We start from the raw sequence: 22,210 nt of genomic DNA on the forward strand, positions 1-22,210 counted from the left end.
GAGTGACTAGGGCCCAGGGACTGAGGGTCCTGTACTGAGTGCGACAGAGACGTCTGTAGTTCGGGCACAGGACAGTGTGCCTGCGGAGGCAGGAGCAGGGGGTAACAAGGAAGGGTGAATGCTCTAGGCTGACGATAGGGAATATCTATACGGGGTAGAAAACCAGCCAAAACATGGCAATGAGGGGGACACAAAGAAAGGAGAGTGGACATCTCAGAAAGGAACTAGTCCCTGATGGCGAGGCCCCAGGTCCCGGGAGGAGCTCAGATGTTATCCAGGAGTCCACAGGGAACCAGAAGCAGTGGGCTTTGGTACTGGTGGTGACTGTGTGGTCCATGCAAGAAAAGTAAGCATGGAGACATGGTGGAGGATGGCCTATCTTGGTTCTGCTGTCGGTATCTCCTGTTCTGGAATATTCTCTGGCAATTCTGGGTGAGAGTGAAACTTCCCCTCCCAGAAACATGACGATGCCTCTGTTGACTCCTTTCCCACAGGGTGAAAAGAATCGTGCTCACATTGGAGGACACAAAGTGTTTGAAACTCAGTGAGCTGAGAGCATGATTTCTGATTGAATAAAGAGCATTTTACTGAGTGTTGACTGGATTCAGGGAGAAGGGCTGGGATGACCCTGGTGGGAGGGAAGATCGTCCTGGAGGTCCTGTGGCTCCAGGCCCTGTTGGGTGGCGGAGGGTGGCGGGGACCCAAGAGCACTGTGAGGGGACCACCTTCTTCTCCACGGTTTTGCCCTCATGCGTGACCAGGCAGCTGAAGCTGCTGTGAGATTTCCACTTGTCAGACGACAGGCTCAGGTAGCTGCTGGCTGCGTACTTGTAGTTGCCTTGTTTGGAGGGCTTGGTGGTCTCCACGCCCTGGGTGACGGGGCTGCCGTCTGCCTTCCAGGCCACCGTCATGCTGCTGGGGTAGAAGTCACTGATGAGACACACCAGGGTGGCCTTGTTGGTCGTGATCTCAGAGAGTGTCAGGAAGAGCGTGACCGAGGGTGTGGACTTGGGCTGACCTATGTGGACAGAAGGGAGAGTGAAAGATGCAGGCAGAGTCAAAGTGTTGGGCAGCCCTTCCCTTACCTACAGCCTCTGTGACTGTTCCAATGGTGTCCATGCTTGTTTACCAGGAGACCCTCCTTTCCACTCCAGCCCTGGACAGCAGGCACCCCCGAGGCTCCCAGCAGCTCTGCCATGTCACCTCTCCCAGATGCGTGAGAAGTGCTTCTGCGGCCTCAGTTTCTTCCTCAGGTCACATCTGGCCCCATAACACTTCATTCTTCCAGATCCATGTACTTGCCCTGTGAACTGGAGTCCCCTACCCAGCCTGCCAGGACAGCTCTGATGGTGTGTGGGGAGGTCCCGAGCCCTGCGCCCAGTGGGGCATGGAGACCCTGTCCCTCAGGAATGGCTCTGTCCCTGCCTTCTAGCAGGAGGCCAGCCCTTGGACAGGTGAGACACCTGGGGATTATGGGGCTCCAGGGACTGGTAAGGCTCTGCCCCATGGGACCTGCTCCTTTCTGACCAATGTCCTAGGAGGGCTGTATTTCTGCTCACCCTGAACTGCATCACTCATGTCTCTGTGCCTGTGTCCTCGTGGCCTAGCAGACGTCCTCAGCACTGCAGCCTAGAGCAAACCAGACTGTTCTGTCCCCCTCCCATGGGCTTCCCCTCAGACTGTCCCTCTGTGTCCCCAGAGGCTGGGTTCACAAGCCCCAGCCATGTCCCCAGCCTCCTGTGTGGCCCTCCTAGCCTGGATGTTATTAAGCCCTTGGCCAAGACCCGAAGGGACTCTATGTAAGGCTGCCCCAGGACCCCTAGTCAGAACCAGCCTCGGACCCCACACAGCTGTCTGCCCTGGAAGAAGGAAGGAGCCTCCATTTTTGGATAAACTCCCCCCCCCCCCAAGCCTAGTCCCCTGGAATCTGAACACATTCAACTGTCAGATTCTAAAGATAAATGTTTGTACCATTGGGTCCTTCCTGCTGGTTCTTTCAGGCCAATCCACTTCCCCCAGATCCCACAGACCTGCTACGGGCTCTGTCTTTAAGGTTGGGAGAGTGGACAGGAAGCAGCCCCCAAAGAAAACTAACTTTCCCAAGACAACAGAGGGGTGGGACAGGTTGAGAAATGTGGTGAGAGCCACTTACCTAGGACGGTGAGCTGGGTTCCATCACTGAAAACATACCAGGGTGACTGAGTTTCGGGCCAAAACCCACCAGGCCAGCACCTGGGGCCTGCCCCGTGGGGCCCGGGCCAGAATAGGAACCTGTGATGGGCATAAGGCTGTAGCAGTGGGGCTGGGAAGTCAGCCTCCTAGAGGCTGTGACACACCTGGATGACCCCACAGCCCAGAGGTGTCCCCATGCCCAACCCCCTGATTGAGGTAGATGCCACCCATGCCTTGTATATTTCTCCCCTTTCCAAGGCTGTCCTGGTCATCTCCTAATCCTCAGTGCTGATGGTGATACTGCATGGAGTAGGTGTTCAGTAAATTGCTGAGTCTCACATAGAGCTTCCAAGGGTTCCTCTCCTACAATTTCCCATGGTCCAGCCAGGTGGCTTCCTCTCTGGGCCTACTGTTTGGTCTGGGGATGGGACATTCCTGACTCATAGTTCTCCCATGTGAAGACCCCCCACTTTTTCTCTACACATCAAGGCACAATGCAGTTCCACTTCTTTGATGAAATTTTTTCTCTGATCTCTCAGACCACTGTTTTTCTGTCCACCTATCCATGTGTTCATCCATCTATCATCCTTCCAACCAACCATCCACTTCATCCAACAGTAGCTCCAGGCACTGTTTCATATCCTGAGACATGGAGGGCCTCCATGGCTTTCATCTTCATCTCTCCCTGAAAATTCTCACGTCAAGGCCAACAAGGCCTTCTTCCTGGTATTTTCCCAATTCCTGCTGTACATTATGTCTTTACAGGATGCAACATAGAATCAGCTTCTCTTTTCAGTGACTCTCTTCCTGTTGCTACCTAGACCTCCCATTCTCCTCCCCTGACCTCTGTTTCACCCCGCCCATGCATAGCAGCTGACTCCCTGACCAGCACCCTGGGTCCTCCTTCTTTGCCATCTTCCTACATTGTGGATTCCCACTACTGCCCATTTGCTGAGGCTCGAGTCTATTTGAGCTCCAAACACTCTCCTTGACTCTTCCTAAATTGCTACTGACCATCTCCAGCTGGATGTTCAACAGGAATCTCAAATTCACCATACCCAATTGAGACTGACCACCGTTCCCCCAACCCAGCTCTTTTTCTGTCTTCATCTTGTCACATGTGACCATGAGTGCTCTCATTACTCAACCCTCAGGCCACATCTGTAGCTTCAATGCAATCCCAATCAAATTCCCAGCAAATTATTTTGTTGATATTGGCAAATTTATTCTAAAGTTTCTATCGAGGGGCAAAGGACTCAGAATAGCTAACACAATATTGAAAGGAAAGAGCAAAGTTGGAGAAATGACAGTATAAGACTTTGAGACTTACTATAAATCTACAATAATCAAGAAAGTGTGGTATTGACATAAATACAGACCAATGAAATAAATAGAACAGAGAGCCCAGAAATAAACTCTCAGGCATAAAATCAAATGATTTTTGACAAGGGTGCCAAGACCATTCAACGGGGGAAGGACGGTCTTTTCAACAAAAGATACTGGGAAACATAGATATTCACATGCAGAAGAATGAAGTTGGATTCTTACCTAACATCATAGACAAAAATGGATTCAAAATGAATGCAAGACATAAATGTAAGAGTTAAAAGAATAACACTCTTAGAAGAAAACATAGGCCAAAAGTTTTACAACATTGGATTGGCAGTGATTTCTTGGATAAGACACTGAAGGCACAGGCAACAAAAGAAAAACTAGACAAGTTGGACATCATGAAAAATTCAAAATTTTGTATATTAAATGATGGTATCCACAGGGTAAAAAAGCAACCTATAGAATGAAAGAAGATATTTGCAAATCATATATGTAATAAAAGATTAATATCTAGAATATATAGGGAACTCTTAAAACTCAAGAAAAAAACAAGCAACCCAATTCAAAAATGAGCAAAGGACTTGAACAGCCATTTCTTCAAAGAAGATATACAAATGGTCAATAAGCACATGAAAGATACTCAATATTATTAGTCATTAGGTAAATGCAAATTAAGACTACAATGAGACACCACCTCATGCTCATTGGGATGGCTACTATTAAAAAAACAAACTAGGGGGGTGCCTGGGTGGCTCGGTGGGTTAAAGCCTCTGCCTTCGGCTCTGGTCATGATCCCAGGGTCCTGGGTTCGAGCCCCACATCCCGCTCTTTGCTCAGTGGGGAGCCTGCATTTTCCCCCTCCCCCCTGCCTGCCTCTCTGCCTAATTGTGATCTCTGTCTGTCAAATAAATAAATAAAAGCTTAAAAAAAAACCTAGGAGGGGCACCTGGGTGGCTCAGTGGGTTAAAGCCTCTGCCTTCGGCTCGGGTCGTGGTCCCGGGGTCCTGGGATCGAGCCCCGCGTCGGGCTTCCTGCTCGGTGGGCAGCCTGCTTCCTCCTCTCTCTCTGCCTACCTGTCTGCCTACTTGTGATCGCTCTCTGTCAAATAAATAAATAAAATCTTAAAAAAAAAAAAAACCTAGGAAACTAGTGTTGGTAAGGATGTCGAGAAATTGGAACTCATATAATGCTGGTGCACAAATACCACATGATTCCACTTATGTGAGCTATTTAGAGTAGTTAAAATAATAAACAGCACAGTCTTAAGTTATCAATGGGTCAAAGAAGAAACTACAAGTGAAATTAAAAGATACTTTGAGATGAATGAAAAGAAAACCTAACACATTAAAACCTATGGGATTCAGTGACAGTGGTGCTATAAGGAAAATTTATAGCTATAAAAATGTCTCTATTAACAAAGAAGAAAGAGGGGCACTGGGTGGCTCAGTGGGTTAAAGCCTCTGCCTTCAGCTCTGGTCATGATCCCAGGGTCCTGGGATCAAGCCGCACATCGGGCTCTCTGCTCAGCAGGGAGCCTGCTTCCTCCTCTCTCTCTCTGCCTGCCTCTCTGCCTACTTGTGATCTCTGTCTGTCAAATAAATAAATTGAAAAATCTTTAAAAAAAGAAGAAGAAGAAAGATTTCAAACCAATAACTTAAGTCTACCATAAGGAAATAGAAAAAGAAGAGCAAGTTAATTCCAAAGCTAGCAGAAGGAAGGAAATAATAATAGAGTAGAAATAAATGAATTAGAGAGTAAAAAACAATAAAGAGAACCAGTAAAACCAAAAGCTGGTTCTTTGAAGTTTAACAGCTTTGAGAAATGTTTACCAGACTGACAAATACAAAACACAGAGAGAACTGGGGCGCCTGGGTGGCTTTGGGGGAAACCAGGTGAAGGGGACCTGGGGCTCCCGTGTTGTTTCTTACAACTACATGTGAATCTACAATGATTTTAAAATAAGAAGTTTCATTTATGAAAAGATTATATACTGTACTATTCCATGTATACGATAGTTTGGAAAAGGCAAAACTATAGGGGCACAGAGAGATCAGTGGTTGCCATGGTTGGAGCCCAGAAAGGGACTGATTACCAAAGGGAAACAAGGAAATTTTGGGGGGTGATGGAAATGTTCTGTATCTTGATTGTGGTGCTAGTTACATGACTCTATGATTTTATTAAAATTTACAACTACTATACCAAAAAGAGGGAATTTTACTCTGTATAAATTAAAGTAAAATAAAAATAGAAATCTTTAATATGTTATTATAGCCACCAAATACATATCTCTATATCACTATCTCTATATATCTGTATCTCTATATATAGTTTATTATTCTCTTCCATGATATGCCATAGTTAATTTTACCTTCTCTTATCATTGGACATTGAGGATGTTTCTACTTTTTCCTCTGAACACATGTACAATATTTAGCTCAAGTTCTCATTATTTCCTCAAGATAAATTTCTAGGAGTGGAATAACTTGGTTAAAAGGAACGCAGGTTTTTATGAATCTTGACACGTGGTGTCATTGTTCCAAGAATTTCGTTTCCCACTGACCATCCATGAGAATGCCCAGTCCTCCTCTGTCAACCCTCTGGCACCATCACTTTAAATTCACTTGCCAGTTTCACAGGTGAGCTTGGTCATTGTGTGGACAGCCCTCTCTCTGCAGCTCTAATCTGCCATCAAAGAATCCGGAGCCATTTTCCCAAGACACAAATCTGACTCTGAGAGTCCCCTATGTAAGGACCTCAGGAAAAAGCACCAGTGCATGAAACCCCCTGTGGTCTGCCACCAGTCTTTCTCTCCCCTCCCCCAATCTCTGACGTGGCCTGCGCACCTCACCCTCCTCTCAGCCTTGGCTATTTCCTTTGCCTGGAGTCATCCCATCACTGGCCAACAGCATTTTGTCTGTGAAACCAGCTTGGTCATTTCTCTCCTCCCACCTTACTGCTCTAAAATGGTCTATTGGTCTGTCCTCAAGACTGCATGTGAGCCCCTTGTTTTGGGCTCATTCTCTCTATATCCACCGGCCCTGAGTGTCAGGAAAGTGAGTGGACCTCTTTGGGTGAGACCAAGGCCTTGCAGACACCCCTTCTCTTGGACCATTTTGTTAAGATACAGGACACACTGGTGCTGGCGCAGCGTTCCCTTAACTGGCTAGCAAAAAACCCAGAGGGACATCCTGGCTCCTTCCTTTCCTGTTATTCCCACCTCCTCAATCTCCAAGGACCCATGCATTCTGCCAGGGAACCTGCCACACACTTCTCCAAGTCTTTCTAGCCCTGGATTCCCACCCTCAATCACCCAGGTCTGGTCATGTCCTTTCCTTGCAAACATTCCCCAGGATGTCCCAGATGAAATCTGTCCTCGGAGGTGGGTCCGCCAGGTCAGGCCCTGGTCACCTGTCTGGCCTTTTCTCAGACCATCTTGGCCCCAGTGCCCACTCCTTCCAGCCCTGCAGACCACTGGGAGCTTCTCGGGCATTCTGTGCCCGTACCCCTTTGCCACCGTCCTTGTGTGTGGTTACTCTTTCACCTGCCCCTCTCCCGAGGGACCTTGAGCTGGGGCCAAACCTTCCTCCCCTGGGATCCCGGCCCCAGCACAAGGCCTGGCCCTGCATGGGGCTCCATCTCTCTCTTTGTGTTTCCCTGGACCCTGCCGGACGCTGAGATCCCAATCCTTGCCCGACCCCCACAGGTGCTGACCCACCCTCCATGGCTGGCCTGCCAGTATAGAACAGACGCATCTCATCCTGTTCTAGCCCTTCACCACAATGACACCAGCATCCCTGGGGTGGGTGTCAGACTACAAGGCCCTCACCCAATTGGGACCCATCGCTTTGCAGGGTAGGCAGCTGAGGCTTCGAGGAGCAGAACTATCAGCCCCCCAAGTTAGGAGATCGGGGTGGGAATAGCTGCAGGCCATTGGATCTGAGTGTTGGAGTCTGCACCAGCTGTATGACACTGATCAGATCCTCTCAGCTCTCTGGACCTCTATCCTCATCTGTAAAATGGGGATGACAGTGGGCTGTGCCTTGTGGGGCTGTTCAGGGACATTCTGCCCCTAAAGGGATTAGTGCCCACAATGAAGGTGCTGTTGTATCACCCGTTATCGTGAACGGACCCAGACGCTTGGCACTTTGTCCAGGGACTTCCCACCCATACATGAGAGGTGGGGGCTGGGTTCAATCAGCAAGTGGGGGCTGACCATGGCCCCCATAAGACCCTCACAGGGGCCTTTCCCATGGAGGGGTTTGCACCCTGGGTGGTTTGAGTTCTTAGTGGGTGGGTTGCAGGAGGCGGCTCTGGCAGAAGATGCTTGGTGGAGGGTCCAGTGACCTGGGGACAGCAGGGAAGGCCCACTCTGAGGTAGGAAGCATCGACTGGAGCCTGCACCCTAGTGCTCCAGGGGGCGGCCCCTGCCCAGCAGGAGAAGGGCAAGGAGGTGATTCATCACCGTAAAGGAGGTGGCCTGGGCACCCTGGCCCAGCCACAGCACCCACCACCCACATAGATATCCTGCCCCTGCCTCCTGTTTCTTCCCTACCCAGAAGACCAAGGTGAGGTGAGTGAGCCGCTAGCCTTGGGTGCAAAATTTCAGAGTGCCAGAAAGTGCAATAAATAAGATAAATAATATTTTAATGCAATAGCATTAAAAATTGCAAAAAAATAATGCAAACAAATATACCCTGGACAAAATGTCAACACTTTAAATAAAGCCAGGGTCTGTCCAGGCTGCCTCTCTTCTCACTGACTTTTTTTCCTTGTCTTTCTTGTCTCCCTCATAGAGGCTCAGTGTCCCAGGCCCAGTTCTGGCTGCAAAGACGCTCTCCTTCCTCACCCCCATGACTCACTCAGTCCCTTACCTGTCCCACAGGCTCCGAGAGCTGCTTCCTGCTGGGGTTCTTGGCTCTGGGGTGCTGTTCGGTGGGGGTACTGTCGTGGGGGGCAGCCGGCCCTGGGCGCCCACAGCCAAGCCCAGCAGCAACAGGGGCCAGCATGACTTGGGGCCAGGGCTCTGCCCCCAGGGGGCCTCAGAGCCCACCTGACCTGTCCCTGGCCTCATTTGCCCTCAGGGTCAAAGGACCTGCAGCCTTGACCTCCCTGAAGGAGGCACAGTGGGTACCCGAGTCTTTCTTGCTGGCAGTGATTATGCCAGTGTTTCGTGGCCCAAGTGGCCTGGTCCTCTGCCTGAGCTTTCTCTCCAGGGCCCATGGCTGTTACTCCGGGGGGCTCTCTCCCAGCGGGCCATTGGCCAACTGCCCTGCTGTGGTTGGCATCCACAGCTCAACCGTCTTCCCCCACAGCTGCAAAGCTGGTCTTGCCCCTGGGGCCCTGGGTGGGACGCACCTGCTTCTGCCTTCCTTCTCAGAGGGCGACTGGTTCTGTGGAGCATCTCCCCTGGGACTGGAGAGGCCATGGAGGACCGAGGACGCCAGGGGAGCAGGAGCCACCAGCGTTCCGGGGGCTCGGGCTGGCGGTGCTGTTCTGAGCAGCCTGGGGGCAGGGGTGGCGACAGGGGAGGAAACAGGTGTAGTTTGGCAGGAAGCCGATGTTCAAGTTCAGGAATCATGATACAATTCTAAAAACAGTGTTTAAAGCACCATGTTCAGCTCCTCATGGGAGTCATCTCTCTCTTTCTCTTTCACACACATACACACTCACTCACACCCTCATAGATTTTATCCAGAGGTCACTGTCATGAGCATAGTGTGGACACACTGCATGCAGTAATGGCTTCCGTGAGAGCCCTTTCCCATCTCCCCGGAATGCGCACACACTGTCCCTCCGGGAACCCCTGCTTAGGTGTGGGGTGGGCAAAAGCAATGAAGAGGGACTGAGTCCCCGCATGGGGTGGCAGGAGCCTGGCTCTGCAGTGGGCACTGCCAGGAGAGATACTCTGGTCCCAACTGGGACATCCGGGCCTCTGGGAGGCGGGGCTGGCTGCACATGCCGGCTCTGCTCACTTTCAGTACCCAACGAGGTCCAAGCTGGCAGATAAAGCATGTGAAAATTGCTTTTTTGCACTTTAGTTTTTAAAAAAGATTGTGGTAAATGGACATAAAATGACATTTGCCCCTTAGCCATTAAAAAAAATTTTTTTTTTAATTTATTTGACAGATCATAAGTAGGCAGAGAGGCAGGCAGAGGGAGAGGGGAAAGCAGACTTCCTGCTGAGCAGAAAGCCTGATGCAGGGCTGGCTCCCAGGACACTGAGACGATGACCTGAGCCGAAGGCAGAGGCTCAACCCACTGAGCCACCCAGGCCCACCCCCCCCCCTTAGCCATTTTTAAGTGCACAATTCGGTGGCATGAAACACATTCACAATTTGGTGCAAGCCTCACCACCATCCGTCTCGAGAACTTTTCATCTTCCCAGACTGAATCCTTGTCCCCTTGAAACACCATAACTCCCCATTCTCCCCATCCCCTGGCACCCACCATCTGACTTTCCACCTCAATGAATCTAACTCTAGGGGCCTCATATACGTGGAATCACATAGGATTTGTCCTTTGAACGTGCTTTTTAAACATTTCATTTTATTTCTTTATTTTGCGGGGAGAGGGGTAGAGGGAAAGAGGATCTCTGGCAGGCTCTGCGCTGAGCACAGAGTGTGATCTGGGACATGATCTCATCACCAGGAGATCACAGCCTGAGCCGAAACCAAGAGTCAGGCACTTAACCGACTAAGCCACCAAGGTGCCCCTGAATGTACTTTAAAAAAATTAAATCCAATTAATTAACATATAAGGTATTATTGGTTTCAGAGGCAGAGGTCACTGATTCATCAGTCTTATATAACACCCAGTGCTCATCACATCACGTGCCCTCCTTTTTTTTTTCTTTTACCACCATGGTATTGTGCTATACTATTCAAATAAACTATATTCATATATAATTTTCTATTAATTTTTATGGTTCTCGAGTTCAGCCTTGGCTTTCTCCTCCACCCTGGTACCTAGTGCTTCTTTTTTTTAATTTTTAAATTATTTTATTTTTTTATAAACATATAATGTATTATTAGCCCCAGGGGTACAGGTCTGTGAATCGCCAGGTTTACACACTTCACAGCACTCACCACAGCACATACCCTCCCCAATGTCCATAACCCCACCACCCTCTCCCTACGCCCCTCCCCCGGCCACCCTTAGTTTGTTTTGTGACATTAAGAGTCTCTTATGGTTTGTCTCCCTCCTGATCCCATCTTGTTTCATTTATTCTTTTCCTACCCCCCAAGCCCCCCACGTTGCCTCTCTACTTCCTCATATCAGGGAGATCATATGAGAGTTGTCTTTCCCCTATTGACTTATTTCGCTAAGCATAATACCCTCTAGTTCCATCCATATCACTGCAAATGACAAGATTTCATTTCTTTTGATGGCTGCATGGTATTCCATTGTATATATATACCACATCTCCTTTATCCATTTATCTGTTGGTGGACATCTAGGTTCTTTCCATAGTTGGCTATTGACATCACGTGTCCTCTTTAATGTCCATCACCCAGTTACCCCCTCCCCTCCAACAACACTCAGTTTGTTTCCCATAATTAAGAGTCTCTTATGGTTTTTCTCCCTCTCTGATTTTTGTCTTGTTTTATTTTTTCCTCTTCCCCTGTGATTATGTTTTGTTTCTCAGATTTCTCATATCAGAGAGGTCATATAATTGTCTTTCTTTGATTTACTTATTTCACTTAGCATAATACCCTCTAGTTCCACCCATGTTGTTGCAAATGGCACAATTTCATTTTTTTGATGGCTGAGTAGTATTCCATTGTATATCTATACTTCATCTTCTTTATCCATCCATCTGTTGTTGGAGGTCTGGGCTCTTTCCATGTTTGGCTATTGTGGACATTGCTGCTATAAACGTTGGGGTACACATGCCCCTTCAGATCACTACATTTGTTTCTTTTGGGTAAATACCCAGTAGTGTGATTGCTAGGTCATAGGGTAGCTCTATTTTCAACTTTTTGAGGAACCTTCATACTATTTTCTAGAATGGCTGCACCAACTTGCATTCCCACCAACAATATAGGACGGTTCCCTTTTCTCCACGTCCTCACCAACACCTGTCATTTCTTGACTTATTAATTTTAGCCATTCTGATTGGTGTGAGGTGGTATCTCATTGTGGTTTTGATATGTATTTCCCTGATGCCGAGTGATGTTGAGCACTTTTTCATTTATCTTTTGGCCATTTGGATGTCTATCTTGGAGAAATGTCTGTTCATGTCTTCTGCCCATTTCTTTTTTTTTTTTAATTTATTTTTATTTATTTTTTAAAAGATTTTATTTTTATTTATTTGACAGAGATGACAAGTAGGCAGAGAGGCAGGCAGAGAGAGAAGGAAGCAGGCTCCCTGCTGAGCAGAGAGCCTGATGCGGGGCTCGATCCCAGGACCCTGGGATCATGACCTGAGCCGAAAGCAGAGGCTTTAACCCACTGAGCCACCCAGGTGCCCCTTCTGCCCATTTCTTGATTGGATTATTTGTTCTTTGGGTGTTGAGTTTAAGAAGTTTTTTATAGATCTTGGATACTAGCACTTTATCTGATAAGACATTTGCACTTAATCTTCTCCCATTCTGTCAGTTGTCTTTTGGTTGTTGTTGACTGTTTCCTTTGCTGTGCAAAAGTTTTTTTCTTGATGAAGTCCCAATAGTTCATCTTTGCCTTTGTTTCCCTTGCTTTTGGGGACGTGTCTAGCAAGAAGATGTTGCAGCCGAGGACCCAGTGGTTGCTGCTGCCTGTGTTCTCCTCAAGGATTAGGAAGGATTCCTGTCTCCCATTTAAGTCTTTCATCCCTTTTGAGTCTATTTTTGTGGATGGCGAATGTGCTTTTTAAATGGAAAAGTACAGCAAGCATAACACATATGGAGGACGGCTGTTATGATCACATTTCTTGTTGCTGTTCTTGTTAGTGTAGCCACCAGCTGGTCCGTCTGGTGGGGCAGAGAAAAAGAATCACTGGCTACCAAAAAATAAATGACACCCTAGTTATATATCAACTGTCACCTTTCGAAGTTTTTCTTGTCACTCAGAGGGCTGTGACAGCAGTTCGGTCGGTTGCAACTAGCATTTTGCAAAACTGAAGTAGCCTAGAGCAGCCGGGAGAACGGAGAGGGTCTGGTGCAAGGAGCAGGGTGCTGACGGTTCACAGGATTTGGCTTCAGTTATCGAAATACATATCAGTACTCTGGATGATGATGGGAAATGCCTTTCTTAGTGGGAGTTTTGATAGGAAAATGCGATCTAGCAACACACTGGTTTGGCTGTGCATTCCAGCAGAAGCTAGCTGTCAAATCCACCCTGCCCTTCATGGTTGGCGGACCTGGAGCTCAAGTTTGAAACCACCCCTTGTTTTAGATCCTCTAGATCCTGGCATATCCTGGAGCAGTGAGGTCCTGTTGGCTTGTCCATCTTTGTAAGGTTTCCTCTAGTGTCCCCCAGAGAGAATTTCATGGGTGCCATATGCCCTCATGGATTCAGGTGGCATCTGTCCAACCATGGTCCCGGATGCTGTAACAGACAGACATTCTGACTTCCTCCTAGCACATGGAGCTCATGAGGGCCACAGTGAGGTTGGACTCCATGCAGGATTGTGACTCTGCTTGGATCCCTGGGTCCCACACTTAGTGACCCAGCATCCCTGAGGGCCAGGCACTGCGTCCTGGAGAGTTCAGTGTCAACAGGGAAATGGGCAAGGCATGGAACAGTAACGGGGGCCAGCACCCTAGCAGACATCATACAGGGGACAGGGGCAGACCTTGGGAGGCCCCCGATTCAGTCCAGCTTTTCTTCATTGTGATACTGAACCCGCTCCTGCCTCTGACCTCAGGCTTCCTGCACCTTCGGATTTGTCCCAGGGGTCCAGGTTGAAGCTGCTCCCCACGTCCCAGCAACCCTGTGTGGGTGTGACACACTCAGCCAGTGCCCAGAGTTCTGAAACTGTGGTTCTACCTGGGACAGCCCCAGGTCTCAGAGAGAAGGAGGGGCTGGACCTAAGCTCAGGGACCCTAGCTGTCTTGCCATGGTCTTTGGGGATCACTGCCACAGACCACATCCTCCCATGGTTGCAAGGTTGAAAATCCAGGTGTGACTGCATCCTGAGGACTCTCGCAGGCTGGCCTGGGCTTTCTTTCGTTTATAAAGATTTTATTTATTTATTTGACACACACACAGAGAGAGAGAGAGGCAACAAGAGAGGGAACACAAGCAGGGGGAGTGGGAAAGGGAGAAGCAGGCTTCCTGCTCAGCAGGGAGCAGGATGAGGGTCTCTGTGGGGATGGGACTCAATCCCAAGACCCTGGAATCATGAACTGAGCTGAAGGCAGACACTGAACGATTGAGTCACCCAGGTACCCCATGGGCTGGGCTTTCTCAGCTGGTGCAGTGGCAGCTCTGACCCACCCAGGACTGCCCCCACCCCTTCCCTGGACTGGATTCAGGCCTGGCCTAAAGGCCATTTGTATTCAACTGTATTTCTTAAGACTTGGTTGAAACAGACGAACAGGAGACAAAGCCAGTCCTGTTCACCCACCTGTCCAGGCAGTTTTAATGGAAGAAGAATGCCGCCAGCAATGCCCAATGCCTGTCTGTTTCCCTGGGCAGCAAAGCTCCGGGCGGGGGTGGGGGGTGGGGATGGGGGGGTGCGGGTGGTTCCTGGGATGGCGGGAACTAAGGGAGGGCAGCAACAGCCCCAGGCAGGGGGAGAGGCCTCCAAGTCCTGCTGAGTGACGGCTTTGAAAGTGGAGGGTGGGGGTGGCAGGGGGCAAGGGGGGCGAGGACTGGATGCGGGAAGAGGGACCGGGTTCCCAGGAGGGGCCGCAGTCATCAAGGAAGCAGGGCTGCAAAGATCCAGTGGGAGGCTTGGTCAAGATGTCAAAACAGCCCAGACCACCTAGGAGGGAAGGCGTGTGCAGTTTACAACCCAGTGGTGCCAGAGACCAAGGGGAAGTGACTTCTCTGCTTGCCCAAACCCGTGGTTTGCAGGCAAGCCTCTCAGCCGGTGAGGCTGAACCAGATGATGAGGGCTAAGGACGTGCTTTCGCAGTCTTCGGCGTGCAGAGAATGCCAGGGACCTGGGGAACGTGTGGATTCACATTCAGCACGTCTGAGCTGGCCCCGGAAACGAGGCTTTTTTTTTTTTTTTTTTTTTTTTTTTAAGCTCCCAGGGCGTGTCGTGGCTGCCACCCTACATACGGACCACACTTGGAGTAAGAAGATGTAAATGCGACTCTGTACTGCCCCCTGGCGGCCTTGTTGAAAGGCGTTCGCACTGGTCCAATAGGTAATGGAGGTCGGGGCGGCCACCTGCGGCCAGAGGGGCGACTCTGGGGGCAGATCTGACGTCTGGTGAACTGAAGCCGAGCTCGAACTAGATCGTCAGAAGGTAGACCATTCGGAAGCCCTTGCCTCTTGAACTGCAGAAAATGAGAGGAGACTGCGGATTTGAGGCACTTTCGCACACTTCCCAGTTAGAGGGTAGTTCCTGGAACGTGGGGGAGGGTTGTGGTTGGCCTGTAAAGACAATTATCCTTGCAGCTCCATCCGCTTCAGCGGCATTCCACATAGTCCCGCGTAGCCTACCTGCTCCCCAACTTCCAGCCTCCCTGTGCCTTACCTCTGCGGTGAGAAACGAAGCCTGGGGAAGGGGACAGGAGGCTTGCAGGGATGGCAGTATTTTCCTCAGACTTTCACTCTTTTTCATTTTGAGGGAGTGATGTAAGGTGGGCCTAAGAGGACATTATCCTCGGGGCGCCTGGGTGGCTCAGTGGGTTAAAGCCTCTGCCTTCAGCTCAGGTCATGATCCCAGGGTCCCGGGATTGAGCCCCACATCCCGCTCTCTGCTCAGCAGGGAGCCTGCTTTCTCCTCTCTCTCTCTGCCTGCCTCTCTCTGTCAAATAAATAAAATCTTTAAAAAAAAAAAGAGGACATTATCCTTTTTTTTTTTTTTCCTTTTGGGCGAGTAAACTATTCGCTTCTCATACTCTCCTCCCACCCTTGATTTGATCCCAAGTATCAGAAACCGTATTCAGGATTTGTTCAAACAGGTTCCTTCATCTGGTAATAGTGGTTGGAGATTCCGATACCCCAGTTTTCCTTCTTCTTCTTCTTCTCCTTTTTCTTTTCTGGCTGTTTATTGAAACTTTTCATTTTGGGTTCATTATTATGAAAATTATGTTAATTTTACTGTTTTAAAATTTTAATTCCAGTGCATATTGTACAGTCTCATATTAGTCTCGGCTCCCAATACTCCACCTTTTTTTTTAAGATTTTATTTATTTATTTGACAGAGAGAAATCACAAGAGAGGCAGGCAGAGAGAGAGAGAGAGGGAAGCAGGCTCGCTGCTGAGCAGAGAGCCGATGCGGGACTCGATCCCAGGACCCTGAGATCATGACCTGAGCCGAAGGCAGCGGCTTAACCCACTGAGCCACCCAGGCGCCCCCAATACTCCACTTTCAGTAGTACATGGAACAAGTAGATGGAAGCTCAACAAGGCAATACAGGATCTGAACAATGTCGTAAGCCAACAAAAGCCAACAGACATCTCTAGAACAGTTCATCCACTCGACAATAGCAGTGTACACATTCTTCTCAAGCGCACGTGGAACATTCCCCAGGATAGCCCTTATGGGAGGTGATAAAATCAGTCTTCCTAAATTTAAAGGGATTGAGATAATACAAAGTACATTCTCTCACCGCAAAGGACAGAAATAAGAAAGAAATCACAGAAGCAAATTTGGGGAATTCACAAATATATGGAAATTGGACATGTTCCTAAATAGTCAATGGGGCAAAAAAAAAGAAATCACAAAAGAAATTAGAAAATATTTAAGATGAATGGAAATGATAGCACAATGTACTAAAACTTGTGGGCAACGATGTCTTGGATAAAGCACCAAAAGCACAGATAACAAAAGAAAAAATAGGCAAATCAGACGACATCAGATTTAAAACTTATATGAGTCAAAGGACACAATCGAGAGTAAAGAGGCAATACACAGAATGGGAGAAAATATTTGCAAATCAAATATGTGATACAGGATTGATATCCAGGGTATAGAAAGAACTCCTATAACTCAAAGCCAAAAATCCCAACCCAGGAATGCCGGCGTGGCATAAGTCGGCTGAGTGTCCAACTCTTGATTTCGCTCAGGTCACAAACTTCAGGGTACTGAGATCAAGTCCCGTGTTGGGCTCTGCACTCAGTAGGGAGTCGGCTTGAGATTCTCTCTCTCCCTCTGCCCCTCTCCCTACTCACACATGAGCTCTCTTTCTCTAAAATGAATAAATACAATCTTTAAAAAAAAAAAGACAACAACAATCCAGTTTAAAAAATGAGCAAAAGAGTTGAACAGCCATTTCCCTAAAGATACAAAATGACTAAGGAGTACATGAAAAAATTGTTCAAAATCACTCATCATTAGGGAAATGAAAACCAAAACCATAATGAGAAGCCACTTCACATCCACTATATGCCTATTACTAAAATGTTCTCAAGGTCCATCTTTCCTTTTTATGGCTGAATGATGTTCCATGGTACGGATAGACCATATTTTTGTTTATTCATATGCTGATCAATGGACAAATGTTGGTTCTACCTTTTAACTGTTGTAAATAATGCTGCTATGAACATAGTTGTGCAAATATGTCTTTGAGATCTTATTTTCAATTCTTAGGCTATATACCCAGAAGTGGAATTACTTGATTAACTGTAATTCTGTTTTTCATTTTTTGAGGCTCCTTAGTACATGTTCTATAACAGCTGTTCTATTTTGCCTTCCCATCAAGGGCGCAGAGTTCCGATTTCTCCACATCCTCACCCACATTGGTAATTTTCTGTTCTTTTAATAATAGACATCACAGAGGACATGAGGGACTTGAACAGCCATTTCCCCGTGTCCATGTCCCCAACGGGCGTCATCTGATCCATCAAGGGTCTGCACAGAACACAAAGGCAGGGGAAGGTTGGAACTACTCTCCCTCCACCTGTCTGCATGAGCTGGGACATTGATCTTCCTCTGCCCTGGGTGCTCCTGGTCCCTAAGCCTTCAGATTTGGACTAGAATCTACACCATTGCCCACTTCCCACTCCCCAGCTCTTGCGCCTTTGAACCACACCTCCAGTCTGTGGGGCTTCCAGCTTGTGGATAGCAGACGGCAGGACTTCTCAGCCTCTGTGATCACATGAACCAATACCTTACCATAAGTCTCTAGATACTGCTTTATCTATCTGTCTTCTTAAAGATTTTTTAAATTTATTTGACAGAGAGAGAACACAAGCAGTCAGAGCAACAGGCAGAAGGAGAGGGAGAAGCAAGCTCTCCACTGAGCAGGGAGCCCGATGTGGGGCTCGATCCCAGGACCCTGGGATCATGACCTGAGCCGAAGGCAGCCACTTAATCAACTGAGCTACCCAGGTGCCCCTATCTGTCTGTCTTCTATCTGTCCATCTGTAACTCTTATTGGTTTTGTTTTTCTGGAGAACCCCAAGATAAAGGTCAAGGTCAAGGAGAAGAGAGGAGTCAGGGATGGGGTAACATTTTGTCTGAATGCAATTTTCCATGAATAGTTCTAAGTATATAAGAAAAATCTTTAATTTCACTGTTTAAACTTTCCACCTGTGCAGGTGAAAATCCACCATAAATAAAGTTTATGGCCGAGTTGAGGCACTGGGGAATATGATTTAATCCGGGGGGGGGGGGAGGATCGGCGGTATTTCCAAGAGACAGGAAGAAAGGAGGGCCCTGGGCATCAGGCTGAGCAGGTGTGAGGCTGAAGACGACGGGGAAGACACGAAGGCGAGAGACACAAGGGAATGGTCCAGATGCCCCCAGGAGGCTGAGCCATTGCTGCTCACTGGACTCCTGTGTGTCCAGATGGAAGGTTGGCCTGTGAGGAAATGGCGCTGGTTGCTTCGGATGAGTGATGTGGTTTGACGTGATAGCCACTTACACACTCAAAATACCCTGGTGCTTAAAATGCCAGGCATTGTTTCCAGAAGCTTCTTCTTCTTATTATTATTTTTTAAAGATTTTATTTACTTATTTGACAGACAAAAAAAGCAAGAGAGAGTAAAAGCAGGGGGAGTAGCAGGCTCTCCGCTGAGCAGGGAGTCCAATGTGGGGCTCGATCCCAGGACCCTGGAGTCATGATCTGAGCTGAAGGCAGAAGCTTAACTGACTCAGCCACCCAGGGACCCCCTCCAGAAGCTTAAGACGAGCAACTAAACAAAGGCACAGGGCTTCTCCTGTCTGCTGTCCCGTCTCACCACTGCACCGTCCACTCTCCTGAAGGAGACTTTCTGATTGCTACCTCCCTCCACCTCCCCCGTCCCTCCCCACCCCCCCACCCCACCCCCCCGCCCCTGCCTTGGCTTGCTCAACTCCATAGGGGTCCATGCCCCTTGTAGTCCTCACCTATGGGGGCTCTGCGGGGACTCTTTCAGACAGAGGATGAGGCTGATTCCTCCAGAGGCTGCCTGGGGCCAGGGGAGAGGCTCCATGGGACCCACAGACAAACACCCCAGCTGACCAGCCCTGTACATCTTTCCTTGCCCTGCCAGCACCACTGGGAAGATGAGACCCCAGCTCAGCGGGATCTGGCTGCTCAACGGCCCTTGACCAGGGTTGACCATGACAGAACATCGGTCTGACTTGCAAATAGCCCAAAACACAATACCCAAGGGAAAGCCTTTGTCGAAGACATCTGTGTTATGTGTGGGAAGTAAGATCTCTCCAAGATACAGAGGCTGAGCAAAGCTCTTAAAAATATTTTTATCAGAAACAATGAGAACATACATGAGCCTGACGCATGCAAGCGGGCGAGGGGAGGTGTCTCAGGTTGTGCACACAGCTCTGTCTAATACCTGCCTTTTCAGACACCCCAGACACCCCAGAGGTTCTCTCCTAGGCTTGGCCACCACCTGGATCATATAGGTAGTGACTTCAAGTGGGGCACAATCTCAATTTGACTTGATTTGGTTTTTTAAAGATTTTATTTATTATTTATTTGAGAGAGAGAGACAGAGAGAAAGCACAAGCTAGGGGTGGAGGGGCAGAGGAAGAGGGAGACAACATTGTGGGGCTCGATCCCAGGACCCCGGGATCATGACCTGAGCTGAAGGCGGATGCTTAACTGACTGAGCTACCCAGGCCCCCCACAGTCTCAATTTTAAAAGAAATAGCATTTGAGCATTAAAAATGAAACCAATAAAATAAAATTCCCTTGTGGTGACCTTTCCATTCTCTCAGGGAAGAGGCCAAAATCCTTACAACAGCTTCCAGGGCCCTCAGCCTGCTCCTCAGCCACCTGTTGCCTCTATTCGCAGTACTCCTGGTCTGGCTGTTCAGAGAACAGTCATAGAACATTCTGGGCACCCTTCCACCTAAGGTCACCTGCATTGGATGCTCCCACCCCTGGTCTGGCTGTCATCTTGTCTGTCTGACTCACCCTCCCTGCAGCTGCTACTGCTAAGGCGCCCCCGCGCCCCTGCCAGAAAGACCTGTCCTGCCCCCGACCAGGACAGCACTCCCATGACCCTCTGTCCCAACCTTGCTGGCTCACCACCTTACAGATGATGTATTTGTTTAGTTGTTCAGTTTTTGTCTCCTTCCAACAAAATGTGAGATCTCTGAGGGGCTGACACCTGTGTCCCCACTGCTGGATGTGTCTGTCAGGGGACACTCTTTCAGTGTTTATTGAATGAAGAAATGAAGTTCTTGTCCATGATGGAAAAATAAGGGAGCGGGAGTCCGGGTGGGCAAGATGGGTGAAGGTAGTCAAAGGTACAAACTTCCAGAGACGCCTGGGTGGCTCAGTTGGTTAGGTGTCTGCCTTCAGCTCAGGTCACGATCTTGGGGTCCTAGGATCGAGTCCCACGTTGGGCTCCCTGTTCAGTGGGGAGCCTGCTTCTCCCTCTGCCTCTGCCGCTCTCCCTGCTTGTGCTCTCTCTCTCTCTCTCTCTCCCTCAAATAAATAAATAAAATCTTTTTTTTTAAAGGTACAAACTTGGGGCGCCTGGGTGGCTCAGTGGGTTAAAGCCTCTGCCTTCAGCTCAGGTCATGATTCCAGGGTCCTGGGATTGAGCCCCGCATCGGGCTCTCCGCTCAGCGGGAAGCTTGCTTCTTTTCCTCTCTCTCTGCCTACCTCTCTGCCAACTTGTGATCTCTGTCTGTCAAATAAATACATAAAATCTTTAAAAAAAATAAGGGTACAAACTTCCAGTTGTAAGAAAAGTAAGCCCAGGAATATAATGTACAACATGGGGACTCTAGTTAACAAAACTGTGATGTATATTTGAAAGTTAAGAGAGTTAATCTTAAAGGTTCTCATCACAAGAAAAAAATATCTATATGTGGTGATGGTAGTTAACCAGACTTACAGTGGTAATCTCTTTGCAATAGACACATATAATCATATCCTACACCTAAAATGAATACAGTGTTATATGTCAGTTACATCTCAGTTAGAAGTACATTTTGATGTACGAAGCATGTCCAGAAAGAAGTGGGATGATATTTCAGACCAGACTGGGCATGTTCAGGGTGATATGGCAGTAGACATGATATTTCAAATATTAAATGAAATTCAAGATTCTGTTTATTTTGGCTATTTATGTTTTTCTGGATATACAACCTTTTGGATTATAGATGCATAATTGATTTTCCATTTGCTGTGGTAAGCAATGTTTTGCCATTTAATTAAACTGTAAGAAGCTAATACATTTTACACCTTCTTAAAAAAGATTTTATTTATTTATTTGACAGAGATCACAAGTAGGCATAGAGGCAAGCAGAGAGAGAGAGGGAAGCAGACTCCCCGCTGAGCAGAGAGCCTGATGGGGGGCTCGATCCCAGGACCCTGAAATCACGACCTGAACCGAAGGCAGAGGCTTAACCCACTGAGCCACCCAGGTGCCCCCATTTTACTCTTCTTAATGGCAAAAATAATTTGAAAGTGTTTTATGTATCCTAGCCAATGAGAGAAGAACATTAGATGGAACATCAATAATCTAATTGCTTGTTCCCTGTACAAATAAGAACAGAAAAGAATCATCAGTCCCTTAAAGAGCGAAATTTGAAGCACAATATCAGCTTGTAGTTAAGTCTTTTGTTATTAAGCCTTACCAGAACTTGCCACATTTTTAAAAAATGCATCTACCTATCTTCTCTGTATGCAAAGATACATTTCAGATATATTGAAGAACTAAAAGCAAAGCAAAACAAACAGAAAAAAGGATGCATTAAATTTTTTTATTAAGTAAACGCTACACCACCCAACGTGGGGCTTTAACTCTAGACCACAAGATCAAGAACCCCTGCTCCCCGCCAGAGCCAGCTAGGCGCCCCAAGTTAGTGCATTATTAAACATAGAATTAAGAAGGGTTATGTAACAAGAAGCAGGAGCCAAGAAAGAAAAGATGGAAACGTTCGGCTGCCCGGAACGAACCCCCATCTGTTCATTCTTCAGCCACCCCATCTCTCAGAGCAGAGCTGGCAGCTTGGGGGCTTGAGTCACCGTCCACCGTCTGTCTGATGCTGGGGTCTTGGATCTAAGAATCCCTCAGGGAAAGACTGAAATTAGACGTGTGGCCAGCAGGGGGCGCTGTGGCCTCACCCCAGGGTGTCCTCACGTGGGCTGCTCACAGCCGCCTCCCAGTCTGAGATTGGGCTTCGTGCTCACTGATGCAGACT

At 48.2% G+C, this 22,210-nt stretch overlaps 1 protein-coding gene across 1 annotated transcript; it reads right to left on the minus strand.

Annotated features, from left to right (window-relative positions):
- Positions 1-584: 584 nt before the first annotated feature.
- On the minus strand, positions 585-8,575 carry IGLL1 (immunoglobulin lambda like polypeptide 1). Its single transcript, XM_046024340.1, has 3 exons — positions 8,376-8,575; positions 2,153-2,271; positions 585-1,018 (listed from the first exon to the last, which is right to left on the minus strand). The coding sequence occupies exons 1-3, from the start codon at positions 8,573-8,575 to the stop codon at positions 585-587; spliced, it is 753 nt and encodes a 250-aa protein (XP_045880296.1).
- Between the last annotated feature and the right edge of the window lie 13,635 nt (positions 8,576-22,210).

The sequence above is a fragment of the Meles meles genome, chromosome 12 (genome assembly GCF_922984935.1).
Source record: "Meles meles chromosome 12, mMelMel3.1 paternal haplotype, whole genome shotgun sequence".
NCBI classification, from domain to species: domain Eukaryota; kingdom Metazoa; phylum Chordata; class Mammalia; order Carnivora; family Mustelidae; genus Meles; species Meles meles.

Excerpts from the sequence above, each read along its gene's own strand:
- IGLL1 (XM_046024340.1), bottom strand. The coding sequence starts at position 8,575 with ATGAGGCCAGGGACAGGTCAGGTGGGCTCTGAGGCCCCCTGGGGGCAG. Across the intron at positions 2,272-8,375 it reads TCTCGGAGCCTGTGGGACAG|GTTCCTATTCTGGCCCGGGC; the intron begins GTAAGGGACTGA and ends TGCCCATCACAG. Across the intron at positions 1,019-2,152 it reads AACCCAGCTCACCGTCCTAG|GTCAGCCCAAGTCCACACCC; the intron begins GTAAGTGGCTCT and ends CTGTCCACATAG.